Genomic DNA, 27,192 nt, shown 5'->3' on the forward strand with positions numbered 1-27,192 from the left:
GTCATGGCAACCTTTCAAAGCCTGTGCAAGAGAGGGCTTGGATCCAATCCAATAATGGTATTGGCTTATCAAAACTGAGTTCTTAATATAAACCTGCACAGCCTCTTCTCGCTTTCTTGCCCCACAGCTCCTAAGGCCAGCCCTGCTCAGGTTGCTACCTCTCAAGGTTGTTATGAAGACCCAAAACGTAAAAGGAAATTAGGCGGGTGGGGATGGATGGCGATGGGGGGAGGTTGGCGAATTGGTTCTCACAAGAGGGGCAAGATCAGTGGTGTGTCCCCAGTCTCATACTTTATTTTATTGGGGTCTGGACATAAAAAGGTTGAAGACCACTGGTTTAAGCAATTGAGTGACTAGAATCACATTACATAGAAAATGCGTTCTGGTAGGACAGTGGTTCTCACACATTTAGCACTGGGATCCACTTTTCAGAATGAGAATCTGTCAGGAACCACCGGAAGTGATGTCATGACCGGAAGCGACATCTTCAAGCAGGAGAGTTTTAACAATCCTAGGCTGCAATCCTACCCACACATACCCAGGAGTAAGTCCCATTTACTGTCATTGTTAAAATATATATATATAGAAGCTTGTTAAAAGTACAGGTCTGTAACACTTCCCGAAATGCAGTCACATACCCTGGTAGCATTTACTAAAAATAAAATATTGAAATGAACTTGAAAATATATTTTCAATATATTGTTGAAAAGCGGTATATAAATAATAATAATAATAATAATAATAATAATAATAATAATAATAATGGGGACCCATCTGAAATTGGCTCGCAACCCACGTAGTTGGTCCCGAGCCACAGTTTGAGAAACACTTGGTAGGCTATTCCAAATGCTGGGTAGTCGATATTTCGTATAAGACAAGTACGAGTACTGTACTAACATTTCTTGCATGTCTTGGCTGCAGCTGTGACCATGAAAATTCTCTAGAAGGTAATTAAGCAGATCTATAGTGGGTGAGGACTAGTTGGTGTACGGGGGGGGGGCAAGGTAAGCAAATGATCTGGGTGCTGCAATTGGGGAATGGTGCAGAGACCCTCTTGCGCCCCTGGTATGCGGAGAACCGCTCTGACAGTGGCTGCAGGAGCACAGCCACTGTCAGTGTGGTTGCATGCTGCTCTGAGGGTTGCCCCCTCCCTTCCCCTTTCTTTAAAGAGGAGGAGAGGAGGTGGAGCTCAGATCAATGGGGGAACTAAGCTGAGAGGGGCTGCACTTCTTTTCCTTTAAAGAAAAGGGAGGGAAGAGGGGTGGAAGCGGCGCGCACATCCTCTTCGATTTCAGAGACTTGTGCTGCTTCTGGCTGTGATGGAATCTTCTGCGTCGCTTCTAAGCGGCGCAAAAGGCTCCACTGAAGTGTTTTGATGCTGCTGGAAGCAACACCCAGGACAGAAGCAAGCACCACTTCCAGGAGGTGGGTAGCACACACCTCCTGGTCGCTGCTTCTAGAGGCACCAAAACACTTAGAAGTGGCGCAAAAGGCTCTATTGGAGCCTGAGCTGCCTCCTTCCTTCCCCCTTTTTCTCAAAGGGGGGAACGGAGAAGATAATGGAAGCAATTGTGGTGACGATGACATCACTGCAACTATTTCCAGGTCAGGGGCAGGGGGGCAAGCAAAGACAGGTGGCCCGAGCAGAGAAAAGCCCAGGACCGCCTCTCTCCTCTTTTGGTGAAGACAGAAGTGCACTTGGTGCAATCCCTATCATGCCCATACTGCAGCTTTTTATAAGCCCTAATATTATTTCTTACCCAGTTCCCTACTAAGAAAAGTAATCAAGAACAGGTTCCAAAATGATGTAAAATTAATTTGTGCAGCCAAATGAAGCATTCATATTAGGTATATCTACATAATTCATAATATTTACCGCAGACACCTGCCTATAAGTTGATCTCACAGATAAGACGAGGGCAGGTTTTGAGACCAAACTCATGGAATTTGCTATGACCCGCGGATAAGTCGGGGGTTTAACTTAGGGAGGTGTCTGACTATAATTTTGTCTGATTTTACCCGAGGCCAGATCCTGAAAAATGTTCAGTAATTGTTATCTAAGAACTGTACCATCTAATTTATTAAAAATAAAATACATTTGTATTCAGTAGATTTTTTAATTCTGGTCTCCACAACCTTTTTGTAAAAACTGTCAGAGTATTAGGTGCACTGTAAACAACATACTAATAGAACAGTGGTTCCCAACCTGGGGTTCATGGACCCCCAGGGGCACTCAACAGGACCTTTAGGGATACTTGAAAGAGAATGGAGGTAGCTAGTTGACTATGAAAGCCCCACCAATAGCTAATTTTTGGTGATCAATTCATGTTTGAACCAGTGATTGAAGACCAGCACAGGAAAAAACCTAAAACATAAAAACCGTGATCTATCATTCAGAATTTCTCAGGACATATCTAGTGCAAAACAGTGCAAAGGCAGAGTCTTCTGCTCTTAAGCCAGAAGCTCAACTTAGAACACAACTGGGACTGTGCAATTCAATTCACAGCAGAGACAAGCAAGAGCAAATGGCTGTGACCAAGTGCAGCTGCATGCAGCTGAAACCCTATTTACTCAGAAGCAAATCCATTGCTTTCCCTGGGTGTTATTCCTAATTAATGGTACTCTGAATTGTAGTTTGAGACATTTGATGGGAGTGTTTCCACTTTCAGGGAAGGTGCATCCTGCAGCTGCAACAAGCCCACCCTTACCTGGTCTGAGGGCTGTTTCCTCCTCTTGATTTACAGCAGGATCAAGACTGTCAGGGGAGTTTCACTCTTAAAGAAGTGGGGTGACCAAGGCTCCTGCTCCCCTTTCCTGTCCTTTCGAAGACTAGCAGGGGCGGAGGAGGAGGAATGCTTGATTGCCTGGGGATACTGCAGAAGCAAGCATGCTCTCCTAAAAGCTTACTACATAAGCAGCTGTTGCAAGTGCTTCCTAGCTCCTGCCAGCATGCAGCTAAGATCTCTGGCTAAAATACCTGTTGCTGCAGAATAATTCTACTTTAAATTCTACTCTCTGCTTTTCCTGTGTTTTGCATCTTTGCAAGGTCTCCAGGACTCTTCCAGTGAAAAGGACACACACGCACAAGGAGATTGCTTCTCTCTTTCTCACAGATGCTCCCCCCCCCCACATACACAAATGCAGGGACTTTTCCCCTCCAGTCCAACTTCATTGGTGAGGATAGGGGGAAATGAGGTTAGCAAGGAGGTTTGCAAAAAGTTTTGCAAAGGAGAGACTGAAGTGTGACTGTATACAGTAAGGGGAGAGGTGGAGAGGAAAGCAAGAGGAGGGAATAGACTGGGAGCCCAATCCTAGGCATGCCTACTCAGAAGCAAGTCCCTTAATAGTCAGTGGGGCTTACTCCCATGAAAGTAAGGCTAGGATTGTAGCCTTAACTGTTTTAAGTGCTCTCTCTCACACACACTCACACACACAAACTTTTCCTTTTATAAAAGTTAACTCTTCCTCTCCCCCCCCCCCAGTACAATTTCATCAGTGGTGAATGATTATGGGGAGAGGAGCTAGCAAGCCTCAGCTTTGCAACAGAGAGTTTAAAGTTTGGATTCAATAAGGGGGAGGGGCAAAAACAAGAAGGAAAGAGGAGATGGACTTAACCCTTTCAATGGCTTGAGAAACAAAGGTATAGCCTTCTGCAGGCTGCCCCTCTCTCTCTTTAAAAAGATCACTCTACCCCCTTTTCCACCCTGTCCAACATCATCTGTGGGGTGATGGGAAGGGGGTTAGCAAGTTGGGCTTTCCAATGGAGTGCTTGAAGTTTAAATACAGTAGGAAGGGGGGAAGGGGGAACAAGAAGAAAAGAGGAGATTTACTCAGCTGATTCAAATGACTGCTCCTCCCTTGCTCAGACGCCCCCTCCCACACACAGCTCATTGTCTCCTGCTCTGTCTTGAGTGCTGCTCCAGAGATGCCTCCATGGGCGCTGGTGCTGAGCGAGGGGGGCTGCCGATGGCTGCGGTGGCAACTGCCCTGCCCTTCACTTGGAGCTTCTGCAGCTGGGCAACAGCCTGAAGGAGCACGTGGAGCACACCCGCAGGCAGCTTCGAACGCTCAGCAGCACCCCAGCCTGCACAGCTTCCTCTCAGCAGAAGATCACTTGCTCCCTCGCTCTCTCCCTCCCTCCCTCCCACAATAGTGATTGGCTGGCTGGCTGGCTCACTTGCCTCCCCCCCACCCTCGCTGCTTGCCTGCCCCGGAGATAAGGTGGGGCAATGATTCAGGCTGCTTTTCTGGGAAGAAATTTTTCGCCTTATAGGCAAGTATCTCTGCCCAGTACTCAAGTCTCTGCCCAGTGAACAAGAATATCAATGCTTCTTCCAAAGCAATTTCCCCACAACAGCACACAATCTGTGCTTCCCTCAGAAAGCAAGATAGCAGGATTTGTAATCATTTAAATTTTCTTTAGTTGCACTAACCAATGTGTTGCCCTTACACACCTAAATCTCTTTCACATTAATGCCAAATAAACAAATCAGTTGTTTTGTCAGTGGGAAACTGTCCTCTACTTCTCCCTCTAAGAACTCCTCCACAAAGCCATGAAATTATTTCATGTTTTTTAAAATATGAAAACTTATTAACCTCCCCAGCTCTGCAATCAGCGGCACTCTTTAATCTGGGTTTTATCTGTGTTGCCTGAAATTCTGTTTTACTGATCTCAGATTATTGCTCCATTTCACTGTACTAAACCACAAACAAAATGTCTTTTAGAATGATCTGATCTGAACTTGTTTTCAAAAACATCCAGCAGTCATTAGAGAAGATTTCCATTTTCCCTCAAGCAAGGACAATGACTTGAAGGTGGCTGGTGTCATTTCACATGTGAGGCCAAGTGATCTGACCCTGGCTGGGAAACTGGCAGAGAATTCCCAGGAATGCTAATCTGAGCTAGTTTGGAGGAAGAAAGTCATATAGATGTAGTCAAAGAAAATAAATATGACTAATGCTTCAGCACACCACAGGTAAGCTGGGTGAGCAATTTCCAGATATAAGAAGGGTTGTTGATTGCTTAGCATTGAGGCACTTGGTTCTACTGATAAGCACAGGATTGCAGCAAAGATTTTCCAATGCTCAAAATACTCATTTAGGCCAAGAGCAATAATTAATTTTAGAGGATGTCTTGACTAGGTAAGAAAAGGACAAGTATTTCTGGACCTTGCCTTTCCTACTGCATTCCTCTCAAGGCTATGCCACACATTAATTTTTTCCTACATGTTAGGGTAGCCATTTTCAACCACTGCTGTGGCACACTGGTGTGCCACAGATGGTCTGCAGGTGTGCTGCGGACGTTTAGGGGAGGATCATTTGTTAGTGGGCTACTGGGGGATGCAAGGCCCTGCTGTCAGTGTGGTGTGCCTTATCAATTGTCAAAAAACTGATGGTGTGCTTTGACAATTTTAGTGCCTTGTCAGTGGGCTGTGACATAAAATGGTTGAAAATCACTGTGTTAAGGGGTCCACGAATTTTGATTGGCTTAATAGCTAGTACATTATATACTGCATTAACTTCCCTTCCTGGCTAACATCTACAATTCCTTTTCAAGCAGTCACCACACCAAGAGTTCAAAGTTTGCGCCATTTGATCTGATCTACAAAAAGGTCAGAGGTGCACTAAAAGATAGTGCAACTGACATACAATTTCTCCATTTCATGGATGGCATAGGTGGTTGTGTGAATAGTAGACATTTCATAGTTCTGTAGTACTGTGCACAATTGGGGATTAAAACAATGGCTGGGTCTGTTTGGAGATGTCGATCTCATAAAACTGAGAACAGCTTTATATGAGTTTCAGCTGTGAAAATGTACGCTCCTACATATTATTGTGTTAGATACTGAATTCAGCTTTAAAAAACACTTTTTGACATGTTGGAAGGCATGAAAAGTTTCTTCTCATCATGTGAGTCTTCTAGTCAACTCAGATGACCATGAATCTGGATTTATTCTGTCCAAACAGCAGCCATAAATTGACCGTTCCTCACCAGCATATACACTATGTCATAGAGATGTCCCTTGAAACACTTTGTGTGGTGACTTATGTCATTGCCACAGCATAGAGTGCTGGTCATAAATAAGATTTTCCAGGGTGGTTTCAGCAGCCATAAGTCTCAGGCATGGAAATGTTCCAAACCAAAGGGAAGAAACTCATGAATGGTGCAGCAGGTCACTCCTGCTAATGAGGCAAAGAGGCAACTTTGGAAGTAGTCTACATTTTCGTAGAGGCAGATCAACTGTTCCTCTTCCCAGGTGCAACTGCTGCTGTCTCCATTATGTCTCTTTTTAGACTGTGAGCTCCTATGGGACAGGGACCCATCTCTTCATTCCTTCTGATTGCTCTGTTAACTATTTTGTGAAAAGTGATACATAAATATTCTTATTTATAAAATAATATTTATGTATCACTTTTATTATTTATTATTATTCATTATAATTCAATGGTCCAGTCCCTCCCAAGATGTGTGACAAATGCAGAGAACTTCAGAATTTTTTCTATCACTTTGTACCAGTGGCTAAGAAAGAAGGAAGCAGCAAGAGCCATTTGAGTTGCCTCAGTCCTTTTTTTTATCCACAATATGGTGCAATGTGAAAAGAGAGATCACATCCCTACCCCTGCCAAAAAAAAAAAAAATCCACCACCCATCATACAGAAAAGAGAATAACTACTTGAAGCCTTCTTCTTCTTGTATGTATGTTTACTTGGAGATGTACTGTTCATGTTTACTGGCTTCAGTGGGACTCATCTCTTACCAAGTCAGCATAAGAGGTTCTGAAGCCCCATGTGATGTTGTGGTTTAACTCTTCGATTCAAAAATGAGACATCAAGGTTCACCTCCCAGACTGCTCAACTCACAGCCAAATCAGATATTATGCTAAACTCACAATAAAAAAGGAAAGCCACATGTTTACCGCCTATACTTTCTCTCTATAATGGCTAGCATATCTTGACTAGCAAAGGGGGGAAGCTTTGTTACAATGATTTCATTGTTACAATGATTGTAACCAACAGAATGTGACCCTACAGCTACTTCTGTCTTCAAATGGGAGAGGGGACATCTTGTCTGCAAGAGCTGCCCCTCTCCACATTACAACAAACCAATAGAGAGAGCAGTGTTTGGAACACTGTCAGGAACAGCATTTGGGGTTTTGGCATTTTGAACATTTATACATTTTACACCCCAATCCCATTGTACACAATCTTACCTCTACATCAGACACCTTCATGCGTGTGCCCTCTTTGCCGACAAAAATATCATCAATATCCACAAGGATGTAGCGGTCAAGAGTCAGACAAAGACGTTTGCCAGTCAGGTAAGCAATAGCATCAACAAAGATGAGCTTATGCAGCCAAAAGTTAAGGTTATTACCAAAAAGGACCCGCTGGATGCCATCATGCAGACCAAGGTCCTGCACCACTGTGGCGTGCAGAGCTCTGTGGGTGGTGAGGTGAGGAATAGACTCTGAAGACTTGGTGCTGGCCATCAAGACAGGTTCATAGGTGGTGTGATTGGACTGGAACACTGTCCAGTCATCACCAGGCAGAGGGCCTTGCTCTACCTCATTAGCCTGGGTCACATAGAGCAGAGGAGCACTGGGGTTGATGTGATAGTCTCGCAATCCCAGGTTGGAATGTAGAAAGAGGGGAAAGCCCTTGAGCTGAGCACTAAGCAAGCTGTTCTCATTTGCTTTGAAGAAACCAATGATCCCCACTCCATATTCCACACAATACTTGTCCAACAGGTCTCTGTTCCAGGTGTCCAGGTTCACATATTTAAGGATGTTCTCATAGATAATAAGAGCATAGCGGCCATGGTCCTTGTCCGTCAAAGTGGGCATATCCCCCTTTCCGGGGGCAATCTCTGTCCTGTATTTAAACCGGCTGGATTCCAAGATAGCCACAATTTCCTGACCCAGTTGGGAATAAATGCTCTCTACAAAGACCAGCACCACTGGGTCTGTGCGCGAGTTGTCCACTAATTTTGTAAGTCTCCAGCTGGCCTGGGGCTGAATGATGACCCTGTGCTGGTTGCTACAATCGCTGAAGGGCAACGGGGGTGGCTCCTTGATTTTGGGGCTGTTGGTAACATAGTAAGCCAAGAAGCACATGGAGATCAGGCTGAAAGCAATGAGCAGCAGAATCAATCTGTGGAGCTCCAGTTGTCGCACATGCCTCACCACTTTCCACAGCTGAATCATGGTGAGACAAGGTGGCTTACCCCTTCCTCAAGCTTGGCACCGACCAAGCTGCCTTTGGCGTCTCCAACGCCACCGTTGAAAGAGCCAGAGGCAGCTCACAGAGAAGGAATGTGGGCTGCAGAGAAAGATAAAGTTTAAACAAGCAGCTACAAGACTAGATTCCCAGTGATCTGCCATTTATTTCACGTAACCATGGCCTTCAAGTCCCATTGCTCCTCTGTATCCTGACTTCCTCTCTGCTTCTCTCACTCAGAAGAGTCCTTGGGAGGAGGTGGGTCATGCAGTTATAAATTCTTTGGCTTCAGATGTGAATCAGCCAGCCATTTGGGGTAGAGAATGTATAGACTCTCCAAGATCTGAAGAACTGTCTCAGCTAGCTGGCTTGCCAGTCACATGATGGTCACTTTCAACTGGTAGTCTGTAATGGAGAAAGAAATTACTTATTAAGGGCAGATAACAAAGGACCTTTTTGCAATGAGACAAGTGGGTAGTGATAAAGCTAGAGGTTTTTGAAAAAGGTGTTATTTGTTTTACTCAGAAGTAAGCCTACTGTGTTCAGTAAGAGTTGTAATCCTATTTTACTCACCAGAAACAAACACCTCTAGACATAGCAGAAGACCTGCGCTTGCCAATTAGAAATAGTATTTTGTAAAGTGAGGTAGTGCAGTGTCCAACTGTGATAGCTATAAGATGAGTAGTCATTAGCTCAAATATCACCTCTGGCATGAATTTACATGACATCTTCATATCAATTACGGGCTCTGGTACTACATTTTACAGGGCTTTCTGAGGTCCAATTAGTTGGTCCTTGTCCCAAACTAGCATCAGGCATCCCACACTTAATCTGAAGCTATTTAGAGTCACTAGAAATGCTCTCTGATCCATGATATTACCATAGAGATATTTCCTTTCCTATTGAAGTCTGCCACTGTCCAGAATCAAGATAAGGGAAAGAAGGACCTATGGAATTTCATCACTCAACAGTTCTCTTCAATAATTCATCCCTCTTATCAAGATTGAAAAAACAGTCACATTTGATGTGATTTCATTCTGATAAATACTGGGTCTGTAAAAAACAACTCTGAGATAAAACCGTATTATAAGATTATCTTCCCCCTGCAGTTCTTTAAATTGGGGAGGGGGATAAAAGAGGAGTTGGACAATACATAGGAGTATGTATGGTGGGAGAAAAAAAATTAAGTGTTCTTGCTATGGGAAAGCTGGTGTGTCCATTAAACGGTTTATTTCCTGGTAAGAGAAAAAACATGTGAGAATGGAAACTTAGGCTGGTATATTTAGAAGTGCTCAGTGACTTGGGGGGCAAAGTGTTCAACCCCAATTTGCAAGGATTCAAGATGCCTGTATAGAATGCTCAGGATTTGCAAGCTTACATGCAGGTGATGTCAAATAAAACACTGCTGTTTTTGAAACAGAGACCAGTCCTCATTAACAAATAAATCTTTTTACACAGCCACTTTTCCCATTCTAACATGGCAGAGTGCAACATAATCATTTTAAACAGGCTTGTTAGCACATTAGAACAAGATCTGCTCCCAGGCAGCTAGGCTGGGAAGCTTTTGTAAATAGGAAGAGAGATATTTGCTTTTTAGGCTATCCATGTGCCACAAATGATTAACGTAAACATGTAGAGATGGGTAGGCAAAAACATTTTAGGATCTGGTAACCTTGCAAGATTTAAACAAGTTTTAAAAAAATTTTAAGAGGTTATCCAGTCCCAATCTCCCTTGCAGAATTTGCCTGTTATGAAATATGAGTGCCTCTTGAGCATGTGCTATGTACCTTTATAATGAGCAAATGCAGCCAGTTAACCTGCCATTACCTGAGTCTGACATTGAATTCACAGGGAACGTTTGAGCCCAAACATTCTTCCTCTCAGAAATTAATTATAATTGGCATATGTGGCACATACATCTCTCATCTCACAAGCAAACTGAGGATTTTGTACTTGAATGACACAAAATAAATCCTCAAAATCAAGCTCTTAAAATTCTTAAGCCTACCACAGAAAGCAGTTTAAAGCCATAATAATCTCGTTATCTCATCCTTCACTTCAGCAGTGAGAAAAATGCTCCAGAAACAATGTTTTGCTTAACAGGTCAGTCTCATAGCAATGAGCTCCCTTTTAAAAACATGTCTACAAGAATAATTGCAAGATCTTCAGACCAAAGAAATCAAAGAATAAGTAGCAGCACAACCCAATCCTTCACTGCGCCTGAAGCAAGATCTCTTTACTGCCTGGGGAGGTATGGCTCCATGCATCAAAGAGATGTGATATCTATTTCTGCTCTGTCCCCAAGCTTTGCCAGTCTGACAGACAAGGGTTGCCAACTCTCCAGGACTGGCCTGGACTCTCCAAGAACCAACACTACTCTGAGTGACTACTGAAAGCAAACCTAGATATTTTAAGTAGCTTCCAGGAATTTCCAAAATTATGGAAGTAGAGGAGAAAATTTCCAAGAATATCTTCAGTTAAAATTGGCAACCCTAGCAAGAGAAAAACATAAACGGGCAGTGGCAACTCAAGACTGGCTGCTTCTTACAACAGCACCTAGTTCCTGGCAGAGGCTCAGAAGAAGCCCTCAAATTGGCCAATTCTCCAGCTGCTGCTAGTCCCTGTTCCCTAAGTGTGAGGGAACACTTAGGGAACATAATATTCCTGAATATAATGACATAATATTCAGACATAATATTCAGTCATAATATTCCTGAAGCTGAAAAAAAGGGGTTGGGTTCCCAAGCTCTGCAAGTCTGGAGATTCAGTGGGAATAGACATCGGTAGTTTGAGTACTGGCTGATTCTTTACCCACTGTCACCTGGTACTATGTGATCCTCAGGTTGTGCTATCCTAATGACCCAGTAAGAACAGGCAGTGGCTGAAGAATCAGTCAAATGTCAAACCAAAAAATGCCTGAGAATCTGTTGATTTCCAAGCGGAAACAATAAACAGAGTGGGCTGAATCCAGGCACTGCATACAACAGGCAGCAGCAGCAGAAAAACTTGAAGATTCCCAGGCCAAAAGCAGTCCAAGGGAGCAGGCCAATTCTCCAGCCACGACTACTGTGGCCTGTTCCCGTATGAACCGCAAGCTTAACAAGCTTGGCGAACCAGAAAGTAGGAATTTCTTACCTGAGAATTCCAGTTCTGGGATGGCATTCCTACTGCTGGGATGCCCCTCCTCCTGGGAGGCAGGACCGGGACCTTGATTGACGGATACTCCTCCCACGTCTGGGGGGGCATCCCTCTGATCTCCAGTTTCGGACTTGACAAGCAGAAAAGAGAAGACCTGAATGCCCCCCCCCCGGTGCCTTGGCCGTGGCCTGTCCTTAACTGTACAGTGTGTCCACTGCGAGGCCTGATTTGGTAGAGAACCTAACCAAATTGTAAATGAAATAACTACAGAGAAAAACCAACAACTACAACTTTGTAATTTAACTGTGAACCACTTCCCATCCCAGGCGGGGGGGACGGGACGGGAGGTTGAGGAAGTTTGAAGTAGCAGTGCACCCCCCGAGCTGGAGAAGCGGCGGGTGGAATGCCATCCTTCCTTTCCCAGAACTGGAATTCTCAGGTAAGAAATTCCTACTTTCTCTGGGAAGGAAGTCTGGCATTCCTACTGCTGGGATATATCAGAGCCAACCAGGAAGGGTGGGCCAGCAAGGGCTAACTCACTGCTTCACCACCTGTTGCAACACCTTACGCTCCATGGTGGCGTCCGATGGAGCGGCTGAGGTTATCCAGTAGTGTTTCGCAAAAATGTGGATCAAGGACCATATTACCGCCCTGCAGATTTCGAGAAGGGAAGCGTACCTGGCGAAGGCTGCCGTAGCAGCAGTGCTCCTGAGGGAGTGGGCTGTGATGCCCTCTGGGGGAACTTCCCCCCCTAGCCTGGTATGCCATTTGAATACATGCTCTCAGCCAGCGTGCTAGTGAGCTAGTTGAGGCTTTGTGTCCCAGATTGGAGTCCATGTAGGTTACAAACAGGGCACCCGACTTTCTAAACCCCTTGGTGCGCTTGGCATCGTAATGCAGAGTTCTGCGCACATCCAGTGTATGCCACACTTTCTCTCTGGGGTGGACTGATTTGGGGTAGAAGGATGGGGGAATGAGCTCCTGTGCCCTGTGGAACAAGGAGTTTGCCTTCGGAACGAAGGTCGGATCCAGACGGAGGACCACCTTGTGTTTGTGGAAAATACAGAGCTTGGGGTTGATGGAGAGCGCCCCAAGCTCTGAGACCCTCCTAGCTGAGGTGAAGTTCCCTGGTGGGGACCGAGTCCATCGGCTCAAAGGGGGCCTGAGTAAGAGCCTCAAGGACCTTGTTCAGATCCGAACTAGGGAATCTGTGAACCGTCGGTGGGTTCAGTAGAGCTACCCCCGTCAGGAACCTGCGGATATGAGGGTGGGATGATAGGGATTCCCCTGAGCCCCTTCCCAAGATGCTGCTTAGGGCTGCCACCTGTCTCCGTAGAGTGTTGGTGGACAGCTCCTTGTCCAGATCCTCCTGGAGGAAGGCCAAATGTCTTTCACTGTGGCTCTGACCGCTCTGACCCCCCCTGGCCTTCGCCCAACTGGCGAACCACCCACACTGAAGCCGGCTGCTGCTGCGGCTGCTCCTTTCCCCCACTGTCGCAGACTAGATGGGCTCTGGCTGTCGACCAGAGCCTAAGAGTGGAAGGGGTGGGGGGCGCAAGATTACCCCCCCAGAAGCGATCCAAGGAAAAAGGGTGAAAGTCATGCAGGAGCACAACTAAGGTCCGTCCTAGCTCCTGGAAGGCAGGACCGAAACTGGAGACCAGAGGGATGCCCCCCCGACATGGGAGGAGTATCCATCAATCAAGGTCCTGGTCCTGCCTCCCAGGAGAAGGGGCATCCCAGCAGTAGGAATGCCAGACTTCCTTCCCAGAGAAAGAAGAGGTAACAGCAGCTGCTCTCAACTGAACTAAACACAGACCACCACTCTTGGCCAGAGAGCGAAGCAGGCGAGCAGCCCACAGGACAGGCATAAGCTCCAATCCAGAATCCCTCATCAGTCTCTTGCCAGCTCACTGCCTGAATTGGCTGCTTCACCCTGCCTCCCTGACTAGTAGCAAAGCTGAACTAAAACAAAGATTTTACAATCTTTATGGGAATCTGGAAAGGAATTGCAGTTCTTTGCAACATTTCCCTGAAAAGCAGCTCAGAGGCCAGCCAGTTTTGTCTCCCCATCTCTACCAGTGCTGAATAAGGTATCTCCTTTGCAAAGAGTTGCGTGAATAGCCTGTGGGTATCAGAATGCAAAGGCCTGTTCATTTCAGAATGATGGGAGCAATGGCTGAGTGGCAAGGAGGAGAGGCAAGACCCTACAACAGGTTGGTCTGAATCAAAGGCGGGCATGCAAAACAATTGCACCATTCAGTGTCTCAGCAAAGCTCTTAAACAAGTCCCTGTTTGTTACAAATATATGAGCACAAGCACACATTAAAGACCTGTATCAGTTTTCTGCTCAAGAATCTGTCAGCTCTGATCTCTTTAACAAGACCTCACTGCCAGAGGGCAAGCCAGCTGGCACAAGGTGCACAGAGAAGTTTTGGAACTGCGTCAGCAGTTTGGGGAAAAAAAAAGAACAGAATAAAAATGGCATAATGAAGAAAAGGAAGAAGCCCTAGCAGCAATCTACCAGTATATACCCAAATTGCTGAGCCAGACAAGTTTCTACTGCAAAGGCTTACAAGGCAGCCAACAGCTTGCTCATAAACACAGAAGAAATGAAACTGCTCCATCATGCAGTCTAATCCGCAGATGATCCAATATGTCAGAAATGGAGAAAATTTGAATCTCTGGGTAGTACACTGGGCAGAACTGCTTGACTTCCGTGGTACAAAAGAGGTACAAGTGGTACAAAAGGGGCTGTAACGAATTCGAAGTCCAAGACAGTGATTTGTGTCCATGTGTGAAGATATGTACAGCTGATCCTAGGCTTACATGGTAGGTTGATGGGGTTATTTTCTCCTCTCACTCACAAAGAGTAGAAGAAAAACTGCTGTGGCTCTGGCTTGCTTCTAGGGCCCCTTGAAAAAAAACAAAGGAGCTGCCACATAGAAGCATAACCAATTAGCTGGTGGGGCAAGGGAAATACCTGCAGGCGTATCCTTGCAAACATGTACACACATCCTCCTTCCCCCCCCCACCAGCCAATCAGGCTTGTTTTACAGTTGGTGGAATCCCCCATGTCATCACTGGAACAAGCCTATTGGCTCTTGCACAACTCACAATGGCATACAGAGAACTAGCAGAGGAAGAAAATAAAGTCACTCAGTTACTGTGTTTTCCAATTCTAGTTCTATCAGCTGCTATAACTCACACAGTAGCTTCCTGAAGATCTAAGAGCTGCATCCTGAAAGGGTATGAACTGCTGACCTATGCTCAAGACAACTCACCTGTGGTGTCATCCCAGGTCTAAGAAAGGTAGAGATTGAAAAGTCAGGACATAGAGTGTGGTATGGAAGCCAGACAGTTAGGTTTGAGTGGGCTTCCCTGTTCAGTCACAAACCTCACTGGATAGCCTTAAGCAGGTCATTATCTTTTTGCACAATCTGCCCCACTGATTTGTTGGGAGGACAAAATAATAACCCTGTGTAAGCTGCCCTGACTTCCTTAGAGAAAGAAAGGGCAATTCACAAATGTAATAAGCAAACACTATTACCAGGTATTAGGATTCCACACTGACTGTGTTGAGCCTATAGCTCCCCCCCCCAAATACACACAGCTGCATTTGCCTTATCCTTCCAGTGCCAAAATACAAAGTCATACAATCTGAGAAGAGGTACAAAGAGATCCCGAGAATAAGCCTTTCAGTTCATAATTCTCAGTGGAGGAGAGATGAACAAAACATGGATGCAAAGCAAACAAACCACTGAACTTTTATTTTTTTAATGTTTCCAGACCTCTGATTTATAGAGATGTGAAAAAGACAGGATGCTATAAAAGAATGCTTTGCTATAAAAGGATGCTTGCTACGAACATAGAAATGTGCTAGACTGAATCTGACCTGAAATGTTGAGTGACATCACTCCCACAGCCTGCTGCTAAACCCCTCTAAGGAATATTTTGCATTAAAGATGTCCTGGAATTCATAAGAAAATATGCTTCTACAAGCTATAAGCAGAGAGAAAAAAAAATCCTGCTCTCAGTGCTTGCCACTGCACTGTTTACCCACTCCACTATGAGCTTGTTGCTTCCCTGAGGGAGTATTAGATAATGAGCAGCTCTGAGCTTCCCTTTTACCTCATGCCTGGCCTCACCCTACTGCGTAGTGAGCTGGTTTAATTCACAGACCTTGGCTCTCATCTCTCCCCACCTCTACTTAAACCCTCTGGAGACAGTTGCGTGAAAACCAAGAGAAAATCAGAGCTCCACAAGTCAATCACTGGAATCCCATTTCAACACAGCATTGAACTTTATTTCCCAATATGCATTTGAGAAAAAGAGCCTCCACTTCATCCAATATAGAAGAAGCTAACCAGAACTAAAGCTGTAATTCGGCTTGTTCATTCTGTACAGTACATGATAGAAGGATTTAAAATCAGAAGGGAGATGATAGGCTTCTTTCAGACCATGACTAATCAAAACTATAAAACACCTAAAGGAAAACAAATCCCCACAAAACGTTTCTGGGCAACCTGCTCCATAATCTTACAAAATGCCTGTTTGTGTATGGCAGCACAATCTGAAAACTGCAGAGCTTTTGAAGGAAAAGACAGAACTATCACAGAATTAAGTTTTATCTTGCCCAATCCCAGAGACACTGAGCAGAGTCCAAAACATTGAATATACAACAATCAAAACAAAAGTCAGACAAGAAAAGATTGAACGCTTCCATCCCTCTTCTACACTTCCTACCCATCTCTCTCTCTCTCTCTCTCTCTCTCTCTCTCTCACACACACACACACACACACACACACACACCCCTTCTGCAATGTCATCTCCTTGGTCTTCTCAAATATATAACACATACAAGTCTAAGACACAAGTGGGAAGCCACAACAAAACGTTGTCATTTATTTCCAGCTCCTAATAATAGTGTTCTAGGGCTCTAGCCAGCTTGGAACAAGACCTCTGCGATGCAGTGGTGTAGCTGGGGCTTTCATAGCCCTGGGTCACACCCCCAGATGCCACCGCTCCACCTGGCTGCGCAGGAAGTAATTGCAGTGACATGATGATATCACCACAATTACTTCCAGGCGTACGCCATTGCTGGCTGAGTGAAACTCTGGGCAGCTGCCCAGAGCATTGCTAATCTGATAGTGGCTTTGGGGGACAAAGCTCTGCCCCGCACAGCCGCTGTTAGAGGGACGCTCTGGGTGGCCGCCCAGAACTTTGCTCAGTTGACAGTGGATGTGGTACTGGTGATCCCCACTGAGCTATGCCACGACTGAGATACTGTTTGAGGCTCCTAAGATAAAATGGTGAGGAAGAAAGCAAGAAAGTGTCATAGGAAACTAATAGCCTCTCTGCCAGATTAAACCAAATCCAGCATTCTGTTTCTTGCACTGATGAACCTGCTGATTTTGGAAAACCACAGGGCATGGAGGTAATATCCTCCTGAAACCTTTCCTTGCTGTGCTATACAGCCCTAAAGGGCTCAGTTTTGGGAAGTACTGCCAGCCCCAAACCTGAAAAGTTTATTGCCAAAGAGCAGCAGTAAGAGACAAGGTGAAAAGAGATTTCTAGAGAGGCAGGAAAGGAAAAAAGTGTTCTTTCCTACTTCCTGAAATTTCATTGTACTGTATGGAGGTGTCAGTTTTTTCACCCTGGAGTGTGCATCACTCCCAACATTAACCACCTCCTCAAAGACCTATACTATAAGTTGCTAGACCAATTTCCACAAGAAGGCCAATTTCCTCCCCTCCCACCAATGCATTGCAACCCCAACATTCCATTGGTCCAGGAAAGTACTGAACATAGATTTGTGTCAGAATTTTTATATTTAATTTACAAATACTGTATTAATACAAGTCTCATACCTGGACAGTCCCCCGAGAAAGCAGAAACTATCATCTTATTTTTAAGTAGCTTCATTTCATTTCCACACTGATGGGGATGGAATCACCTAATGACCCAATCTTAACTGGTCTTTGTGGCGATGTAAAGGCATGTACAACAGCGTACACACTTTTTTGATGTCACAACAGTATAATGCCAGTGACCATTTTAGGAGCACCACTGCAAATGGCAGCAGTGATCCCAGTACACTATCACAGACCTGCGCCAAATCAGGTAAGCCATTGAGGGGGGCAGGCAATAGGTAGGGGAGTAGAACAGAACAGAAACAGGGAGTTTCTAGATGGGATAGATGGGAGGGAGGGTTGGTTCCAAAGGCAGTGGTTTGTGGTGGATCCTAGCCCCATTGCCTCTCCCCTTTCCTCTCCCAGCTGCAGTATGGGGACATTGATACCAAATAGGGTTGCAAGGACTTCAAAAGAAAATAGCGTACATGTTTAGCACTCTGTATAGTCAGATAGGGCTAAACAAACAATAATAAGTATGAGGGAAAATTTCACACACATGAAGAAGAATTAATGACTGCAAGCAGTCTATCCTAGCTCTAACACATATCGCAGCACATTGAACCACTACATTTTTTCTTTTAAACAAAAAGCCTCCAGATTATTTGAGGCAGGGGCACATGGGAGATGAGGCAGAAAGAGGCTATCCTGAACACACAGTGTAAAACCATAAGGAAGCAGGAGGTAAATACAATGAAGTGGAATGTAGCATTCCAGAAGTGACAGATAAGAATGTCAAAGGGGCAGATGGTAAAAGGAGACAGGAAGATACAATGGAATCACACAAGCAACACCCAGGAAAAAAAACCAAGAGGCCACGGAGTCACATTTCATATATTTAAAATCGCTTAAGGAGAAAATGGCAAGTGTCATTCTCATTACACAAGTCAATCAAAAGTTGCGAAAGGCATTTGCTCACATACTGAAGCAAACAATTCTGGAAAAGTTAGCATTGCCACTTATACTATTCCTTGTACACACAGGCAGGACGATATTTAGGCCTGAACGTTGGCAGTTTACTCCCCAAGATGGCAGAGGATAATTGTACAGCACAAGCAAAGTATATCACCTAGAGTGCGGTCAGCTTTACACATTGCTCAAAAGCAAGTTCACTGACTGAGAGGTTATGTTCAAAAACAAACAATTTCCTGACTAGCTCTGCTCTACTAATAAGATGACAGCTGCAGTGCAGGACTGTTGCGTCACCCACTGCCCTCCATCCTTGACCTTACACAACAGTTGAAAACATACATGCCTACTTCAAACTGATACATGTCTGGTTTAAAAGCTGGAACACAATGTGCTGCAATTAGCAAACTGTGGACATCACTGCAGGATTCAGTAAACTTTCAAAATCCTGAATATCTTAATTTTTCTTTCTTTTAGGAAGCATGGGGCTGCAAAGAAAAGAGTTGAACAGCATGGAAAGCATCTGTTAAAGTCTATCAGCAAGATGGCTTGCAGTAGGTGTTCAGGTCACCAGAAGTTACCACGTCTTCTCTCTGGTTTTTGCTTCTTTACCTCCCTCTAAGTGCTATGACACCCAGTATTCCCACATTGCATTGATCATTGGAGATCCTCAGAAGAACACCCTAAATCAGCATTTCCCAAACTTACCTCTGTCGCAATGCCCTCCACATTACAGATACATTGCTCAGAAGCCAGAAGTGATGGTGCATGATGCCATCACCAATTACTTCCAAGTTGGAGTCCATAGAGTGACCCTGAAAACAGTGGTAAGAGGCACAGCTTCGCTCCACAGTCTTTGGCCTTGCTGCCAGGCAGTAAGCAGACTGCTACACCCCTTGTGCTCATCGCAATGTTCCAGGGCATTGCGACACACTTTGGGAACCCGTGCCCTAAAGGAACAAGTGTACGATTCAGGAACCAATCCTAGTCAACTTTTCAGCACCAATGCAGCAATGGGGCACATGCTGCATTCTGTAGTGGGGAGATAGTCACATTGCAGCTGTTTTGGCACTGAAAAGTTGTCCGTTTATCATGTACCTGAACTTTAAAAGTTTTAAAATGCAAAATTTAAGACTCCATCAATTAATCCCCCTAGCAGACTAACTGCAAAATTTTTGAATTTCTTATTTATTTATTTATTTTATTTCTTACACTCCTAAATCTTGAGCAGGTGCAGAAACATGCACATTATAGAAGTAGCTTGCTCTGGCTCTTCAATGACTTGTGGTTGACTTTCCACCACTTATACTTGTTTCACTTGCAACTATAGTCAATACTATAGTCAAGGCACCCAAAGGAAGAACTGATGAGGACAGAAACTGACTGAACCATCAACTGCTCTGTGGGCACTTATAATAGGAACTCTGGGAGGACTGGCACAATCATCTTTTTACTGGTTTAAAGGTGTTAAGATCAGAACATCAGTTTACTAGGAAAAAAAACAACTGCACCAAAAACTTGCAAGTGAGAGGCAAAGGGAAAAGAAGGACCTTAGAAAGACTCCTGATGGTCACTGAATTTTGAAATTCCAACTGGTGGCTCATGATTGTGCCAGATATACAGCTAAATTCACTATGAGAATCAGTCAACATATGGTCTGTGAGCAGACAGCCTGATACCAGGTTGGTAATATAACACATGCCTCTGAAATCCAGAGTGAGCAAAACAAAGGTGCTTTATGTTTCTTACATTCAGGATCCAGAACATGACAATTAAATGTGAAATATCACAGAGGTTTCCCAAATACTTCACCTTGCAAGTTTGCTTATTTTGAAATTTTATATTGCTCTCTTTCCCCTCCTACTAGGAAAGCACTCAAAGTCAGCTAACAGTTAAAAGCAATAATAAAATCACCAAAATACAACTAGATAACCATAAATCAATACTACCAAAATCAATACTACCAAAAAAGTATTTGAAACCCAGGTCTATCATCTCTCTCTCTTGCCCCATGTATCTAGAAAGAAGACTCCCAATAACAGTTCCAACTAGCTTAACAACAAGCCACACATTTGCCAAGTGAAAGTGAAGAAATCATTTGTGAGGTTTTCATGAGAAACTAGCTGGTATTCAAGTGGGTCAGCCCTCCAGAGCAAGATGTCTGCTCCTCCTGAGCAGGCAGCAAGCTAAGGTGTTGAGCGGCAATTAATGGCCACTGCATAATGCTGGTTCTTACTTTTACTCTGGAGTTGTCAGTAGCTTATATGAAAACTCTGAAAGCACAGATTCTTCAATAGGATACAAGGTAACTCTTCACTCTGAGCCCTCAAGTCATCTCTTCACAATGGAAACAGCATTCAGCATGTACAGGCAGTCTTCTATAGTTACAATATAGCAAAACACATAGACGAACAGGCCTTGCTGAGGGAGAGTCAGCATGGCTTCTGTAAGGGTAAGTCTTGCCTCACGAACCTTATAGAATTCTTTGAAAAGGTCAACAGGCATGTGGATGCGGGAGAACCCGTGGACATTATATATCTGGACTTTCAGAAGGCGTTTGACACGGTCCCTCACCAAAGGCTACTGAAAAAACTCCACAGTCAGGGAATTAGAGGACAGGTCCTCTCGTGGATTGAGAACTGGTTGGAGGCCAGGAAGCAGAGAGTGGGTGTCAATGGGCAATTTTCACAATGGAGAGAGGTGAAAAGCGGTGTGCCCCAAGGATCTGTCCTGGGACCGGTGCTTTTCAACCTCTTCATAAATGACCTGGAGACAGGGTTGAGCAGCGAAGTGGCTAAGTTTGCAGACGACACCAAACTTTTCCGAGTGGTAAAGACCAGAAGTGATTGTGAGGAGCTCCAGAAGGATCTCTCCAGACTGGCAGAATGGGCAGCAAAATGGCAGATGCGCTTCAATGTCAGTAAGTGTAAAGTCATGCACATTGGGGCAACAAATCAAAACTTTAGAAACAGGCTGATGGGTTCTGAGCTCTCTGTGACAGATCAGGAGAGAGATCTTGGGGTGGTGGTGGACAGGTCGATGAAAGTGTCGACCCAATGTGCGGCGGCAGTGAAGAAGGCCAATTCTATGCTTGGGATCATTAGGAAGGGTATTGAGAACAAAATGGCTAGTACTATAATGCCGTTGTACAAATCGATGGTAAGGCCACACCTGGAGTATTGTGTCCAGTTCTGGTCGCCGCATCTCAAAAAAGACATAGTGGAAATGGAAAAGGTGCAAAAGAGAGCGACTAAGATGATTACGGGGCTGGGGCACCTTCCTTATGAGGAAAGGCTACGGTGTTTGGGCCTCTTCAGCCTAGAAAAGAGACGCTTGAGGGGGGACATGATTGAGACATACAAAATTATGCAGGGGATGGACAGAGTGGATAGGGAGATGCTCTTTACACTTTCACATAATACCAGAACCAGGGGACATCCACTAAAATTGAGTGTTGGGCGGGTTAGGACAGACAAAAGAAAATATTTCTTTACTCAGCGCGCGGTCGGTCTGTGGAACTCCTTGCCACAGGATGTGGTGCTGGCGTCTAGCCTAGACGCCTTTAAAAGGGGATTGGACGAGTTTCTGGAGGAAAAATCCATTATGGGGTACAAGCCATGATGAGTATGCGCAACCTCCTGATTTTAGGAATGGGTTAAGTCAGAATGCCAGCTGTAGGGGAGGGCACCAGGATGAGGTCTCTTCTTATCTGGTGTGCTCCCTGGGGCATTTGGTGGGCCGCTGTGAGATACAGGAAGCTGGACTAGATGGGCCTATGGCCTGATCCAGTGGGGCTGTTCTTATGTTCTTATGTTAAAAGCTCCATAAGCAAAAGCAAAGTTTGGAAGGTATGATCCTCCGCTTGCATAAGTCTTCGGAGAATCTTTCACACTACCCACTGACATTCTAGAAACAGAAGGAATGGCATTGTCCAGTGAGAGAATGACCACAGCATACTCCTGAGCTTAGGAGTGCGGCAACCCAGTAATCTCAAACTCCTCCTCATAGATAAATTCCAAATTCCACTAAATCATTTTACACAAGCTAAACATCTACCAGTAGTTCCAGTAAGGCTTTGAACTCCATTTGTTGAGCCACTGAAAGGATCTGGCAGTAATTCAAAAACATTTATTGTAAAGCAACTAAACAAGCATTCTACTGGTTCAAATGGAGAACAGATGAAGAATATCCCACCTCATCCCTACCATAATGCAGTACTACGTGGTGCTGCACTAATTGGGCGGGGGTGTGGGACAGAATAACTCTGACTCTCCCTTTTATTTTAACATTATGAGAATCTACGAAGAGGAAAGTAAAGCACACTGTGCCAACAAAAATGAATGCCAAAAAGCCACATCAATAAGGTAGGAGGGGAGTGAGAATGAAGGAACAGAGGCCACCCAGACAGCAGCACCCAACATGGTGGTACACACTGATTAGTTGCCAGGAGAATCTGTCTTTTTCAAACTGTCACATCCTTACAGTTGCCTCAGGACATGAAAATGTCAAAGTGAAAATCTACCTTAGAGAATTTTACTCAGCAAAAGAAAATAGTTCCCATTAGCACACTGCAACTTTCAGTTACAACTCTGAAAGGAAGAAAACAAGATGAGAATGAAACATTTAAAAAGTCACAAAAAGTTCAGATTTGAGCTTATTTATGAGCACCACCAAGTATGAAAAGATGCTTTGCTAAAGTTCCATACAAGAAATTAATATTAGTAGAGCAAGAGAAAGCTGCATCTGGGATCCATGTCCATACTGGGGTGTCTCTCTCTCACACACACACACAATTATTCAACAATTCTTTCTTAGTATTATGTTGGTAGCAGTACAGGAAAATTATCAAGAACGCAAGAACAAAGTAGGAAATATTTAATCCAGGAAAATGTTCTCTTTCTGAAGATTTATCTATATCAAGAGTGGACAATGTGGAGTCTTTGAAATCCATCTAGTCTGAGGTGCTTTTTAAAAAAACTCATGCACAAAATCCAGTGACATTAAAAGCAAGCCTTATGATGGCATGTACATATTTGGTTCTGATCTTTTGACATTTTTCCTCATCACCTTTTCCAAATTCTCAATTTGCATTTATTTATTTATTTAACTATTTGCATGCCTTTCTGATCTGTATTATCAAGGTAGCTCATGAGTTGAGTCATCATTTTCCATATCTGAAGTGATATTTCTAGAACAAGATTATCACACACTAAGTGCAATGTGTCCAGCAACTGGCATCTGCGTGATCACTAGAGTGACATTTGCAGTTTTTCAAAGCTTTAGAAGTGAGACTGGACAAATTCATGGAGGATAGATCTATCAGATTATTAACCATAGACTCTCCAAGGTCAGAGGTTGTATATTAAAAAATATCAGATGCAGGGGATGATCAGGAGAGGAGTGTGCTGGCAACAAAGTGTTAGAACAGATGGACTTTATCCTGATCCATCTAGGCCAGTGGTTCCCAAACTGGTTCCCACCAGCCAGGGAAGCATTTGTCCCTGCCCCTTTAAGGGGCAGGGGGAAAGGCAGCAATTCGATCCCCAGGATTGCACAGCTACCAGGGGGAAAGTTTTTTTTATACACTTACCTGGGAGACAGCCAGCCTCCAAGGGGCGTGGGGAGCCCTGCAGATGCCACTGCAGGGCTCCTCAAGCCCCTGTTAACAGTACAAAACATGACTGAAAACCACTTCCCATTTTTGATCAAAACCCAGCCCAACAACATTTACCAGTGTGTAATCTGCAGAAAGTGTTGGGCAGTTTACTTGACAAAGGCCCATAATTTCTCATGAACTCCTGAGCTGTTCTTAGATTGCTTGATGCTTCAACTTAACATTTGGGAAGAAGCCCGATTTCTCCTTTAAAGGGAAACTCAGAACTGCTGCTGAAGAAAAGCCATGTCTGCTCTTTCCCGGCACACCAGTTAATCATGCACTAGGGAGATCTGTTGACAGCAATTCAACTGGACTATGGACAGACACATCATGAAACGATTCTTTTACGTCCATGTTCAGATCTTTCCTCCTGAGGACTTGGGAACTAGGGAGAAATAGTTCAGCAGTACAGTATATAGGCATGATCTTCCTGAATACAACCTACTCTGACATACTTTGTTAAAGATCAGATCACTCTAGATCCTATTACCTACTCCAAGATGAGAATCTCTGAGGTGTCACTGCTGACTAGGGCTGAAATCCTGTCTACACCTATTTGGGAGGAAGCCCTACTGACTTATAATGGACCTGAGTAGGCATGCAGAAGATTGGGCAAGAAATGGAAGACTCACCTGAAAGGAGAAAGATCACTTCAAGGAAGTTTCTTTGTGACTCAGAAGAAAAAAAAGGATTTCAAAGAATGTTCACCTCTCCCTCTTCCGAATTCAATATACCTAAACTGTGAGCATAAATATTTGTGCAGCTTTCCCAAGCCAGGGTAATGATTACAGTACAAATAACCCTTTTAGAAGGCCTGCCAATCAGTTCACATAATGTACTTCTGTCCATGCAAGCTATCCCACACTGTCCCTGCATATGCAATCATGTGGATGAACATACACCAGGAAGGCACATGACCCACAGAAATTCAGGCACCTTTGGTGATGCCTTTTCTAGCACTACACAGGAAGTGCAATGATTGCTAAGTCCACACATTGTGTTTATCCATTGAACAGTTAGCTGTGTGTGGGTGACTAGGACTGCCTGCTGCAAAAATATGTACTGTGTGAATGAGCACAGAGCAAAGCAATACAAATATCTTGATAGTACATATTTGACAGACTCATCACATTACCTAAGAGTTTAGGTTCACTTCAGTGGGAAGAATACAAAAGTGACAACAGGGAGGATGAAAAATCTTGAAAGAGCCTGAGGTGGTTGGATTAAAAAACATGAAAATTGTCAAAAGAATGCCTTCCATTGGCTCTTTTCCTTGATAAGAAAAAAAAAGATTGGCAAAATGTGTGCCTTCTCATGTTTTTGAGCAACAGACACACTGCAACTTCTGATTTGCAGGAAGATTTGACACAAAACTGTAACTTGAAAAGGTACTTTGAAGAAATCTGAGGGCAGATGTCATCAAAGCCCACAACCCAACGTTATTACGGCACAAAATGACTTTTTGAAAAAGGTACAGGAATTTTGCACAAGCAACAAATTACATCCTGTCCCAACAATAACATGTATATTAGATACAAAGATTCCTAGAAAGCTGAAGGATGCTAAAGCCTTGCAAATACATGAAAGAATTAACATTAGTGGAATACTACAAGCATTGTAAACCTACGTGACTGCAGCTGTGCAGTGTATGGTGCTGGAAAGAAAAGTGGACAAGATGCAAAAGGATGCATTTTTCTCCACAAGTGCCAATTGGGTGAGAGGGATGCACATTCCCCCCCCCCGCCCCCATACAATTCTTCCTTCTTCCCAAGATTGCTGCTGATTACCTCCTGCAGAAAAAGATAGGATACTATCAAGATGCTGGAGGAAAAGAATGAATTTCTGTATATCCTCTCCTCTGCTGAAAGAGGAACTAATTGCACTGAATGAATTACATACTATTGGTGCAGTCACCTCTTCCCACCTAACCACTGTTATAGTGTTTCTATCAACAGTAATAACTTCCAGCAGAGGGAGGTGCTCAGAGAACTGTGAAGAAACAGAAAGAAGATTAGTTCTTACAGGAGGGCTGGAACGACAGAGATATAATGTAGATAAGAAGGTCAAAAGTCAACTATTGGAACTCCACAGGCCCTCTACCACCCTATTTCTGACTATGACAGATACAATGTATACACTGCATATGATATTGCCAAATATTTGTGGTGGCCCATCATCTTGGCCTCCCAAACTCTTTATCATGTCAAACAATTTGCACACCTGGACATCTTTGGTATATGGTATTGAAAACAGTCATATTAGTCAGCTTACGCGTTGCTCAAACTATCACCATTCTTGACACTTGTCTGCACCACAGAACAAAACATTTTTTAAAAACTCTGCTAGACAGTCACGTGAATATTCCCAGAGACTTCTTAATCAGTTTAAACTAGTCTTCTCTTCCTTCCGCTTACCCCTCCTGTTTTTCCGAAGGCATTGCTTCATCCATTTTTCACACGATTGGCAATGTGCTGCACAGTATGATGGTATCATTTTAGTAACAGCACTTAAAAATATATTAAGTAGCTTACAAAACTAAAAACAAGACATTGAAATGTGTATGGGTAAAGTTCTTTACTGGGTGTTTTCCTCCAACCAAAAAAATCAAAGTTAAAAGTAGTGACACACTAATTACTCTTCTTCTCCAACTGGGGGTCTTCATTATAAGGAAAACTTGAGTACAGTACTCAGGATCCTGGCAAGCTCAGAGATCACCTGCATAGCTGTGATTTCCTCATCCCTTTCCTAATTATGCTGCACAACCTCTTTGTGATTAAAAAGCCCCACCCCCAACTAACTCCTCTCTACTTCAATCAATCCATCAAGAAGGTGTCCTACTTCTTATCTACCATTCCCCACCTCTTTGGGAGTGGCTCCCCTCCCTCTCAACCTCCCTGGGCTCCTCCCTGCCATGATCTCTTGCTCTGTGAGCATATTTCTCCCTATAATTTTCTTCCCTCTATGAAAAACGGTGTGGGGAGAGAATGACAGACTGAATGAGGACAACAGAGTATAAGAATATGCAGGTGGTGGTATGATTGAATTTAAGATGGTAAATGTGCTTTGTGTTTCATAAAGTTAAGAAAGAGCATTCCAGATGTAGGTTGAAGGAAGAAATAAGAGATCTTAGGCTTAACTAGGAAAACAGAGGCAGATGAACAGGAAGCCTGAGCAGGACTAGTTCTTCACAAATAATGTGTTAGATTTTTAAAACTTCCTTTTCATCCTAGGACATGCTGTGGCACTGAAGGAAGAGTTTAACACAGCTGACCAGGAAATATTTTACATCAAGTACAGATGGTAACTGACAGGTTTGTCAGAAAAAACTGACGACAACTTGTGGCAAGTCCAACTGGACA

General features: G+C 44.0%; 1 protein-coding gene across 3 annotated transcripts in view; it reads right to left on the bottom strand.

Moving 5' to 3' along the window:
• The window catches only part of NDST2 (N-deacetylase and N-sulfotransferase 2), a 139,403-nt gene that overhangs the window by 26,210 nt on the left and 86,001 nt on the right, over positions 1 to 27,192 (bottom strand). For all 3 annotated transcript variants that reach the window (XM_066621131.1, XM_066621132.1, XM_066621133.1), the window contains one exon: positions 7,212 to 8,622. In XM_066621131.1, coding sequence (XP_066477228.1) covers positions 7,212 to 8,204 — 993 coding nt within the window. In that variant the 5' untranslated portion in view covers positions 8,205 to 8,622. The remainder of the gene's footprint in view (positions 1 to 7,211; positions 8,623 to 27,192) is intronic.

The sequence above is a fragment of the Tiliqua scincoides genome, chromosome 3 (genome assembly GCF_035046505.1).
Source record: "Tiliqua scincoides isolate rTilSci1 chromosome 3, rTilSci1.hap2, whole genome shotgun sequence".
In the NCBI taxonomy this organism is placed as follows: domain Eukaryota; kingdom Metazoa; phylum Chordata; class Lepidosauria; order Squamata; family Scincidae; genus Tiliqua; species Tiliqua scincoides.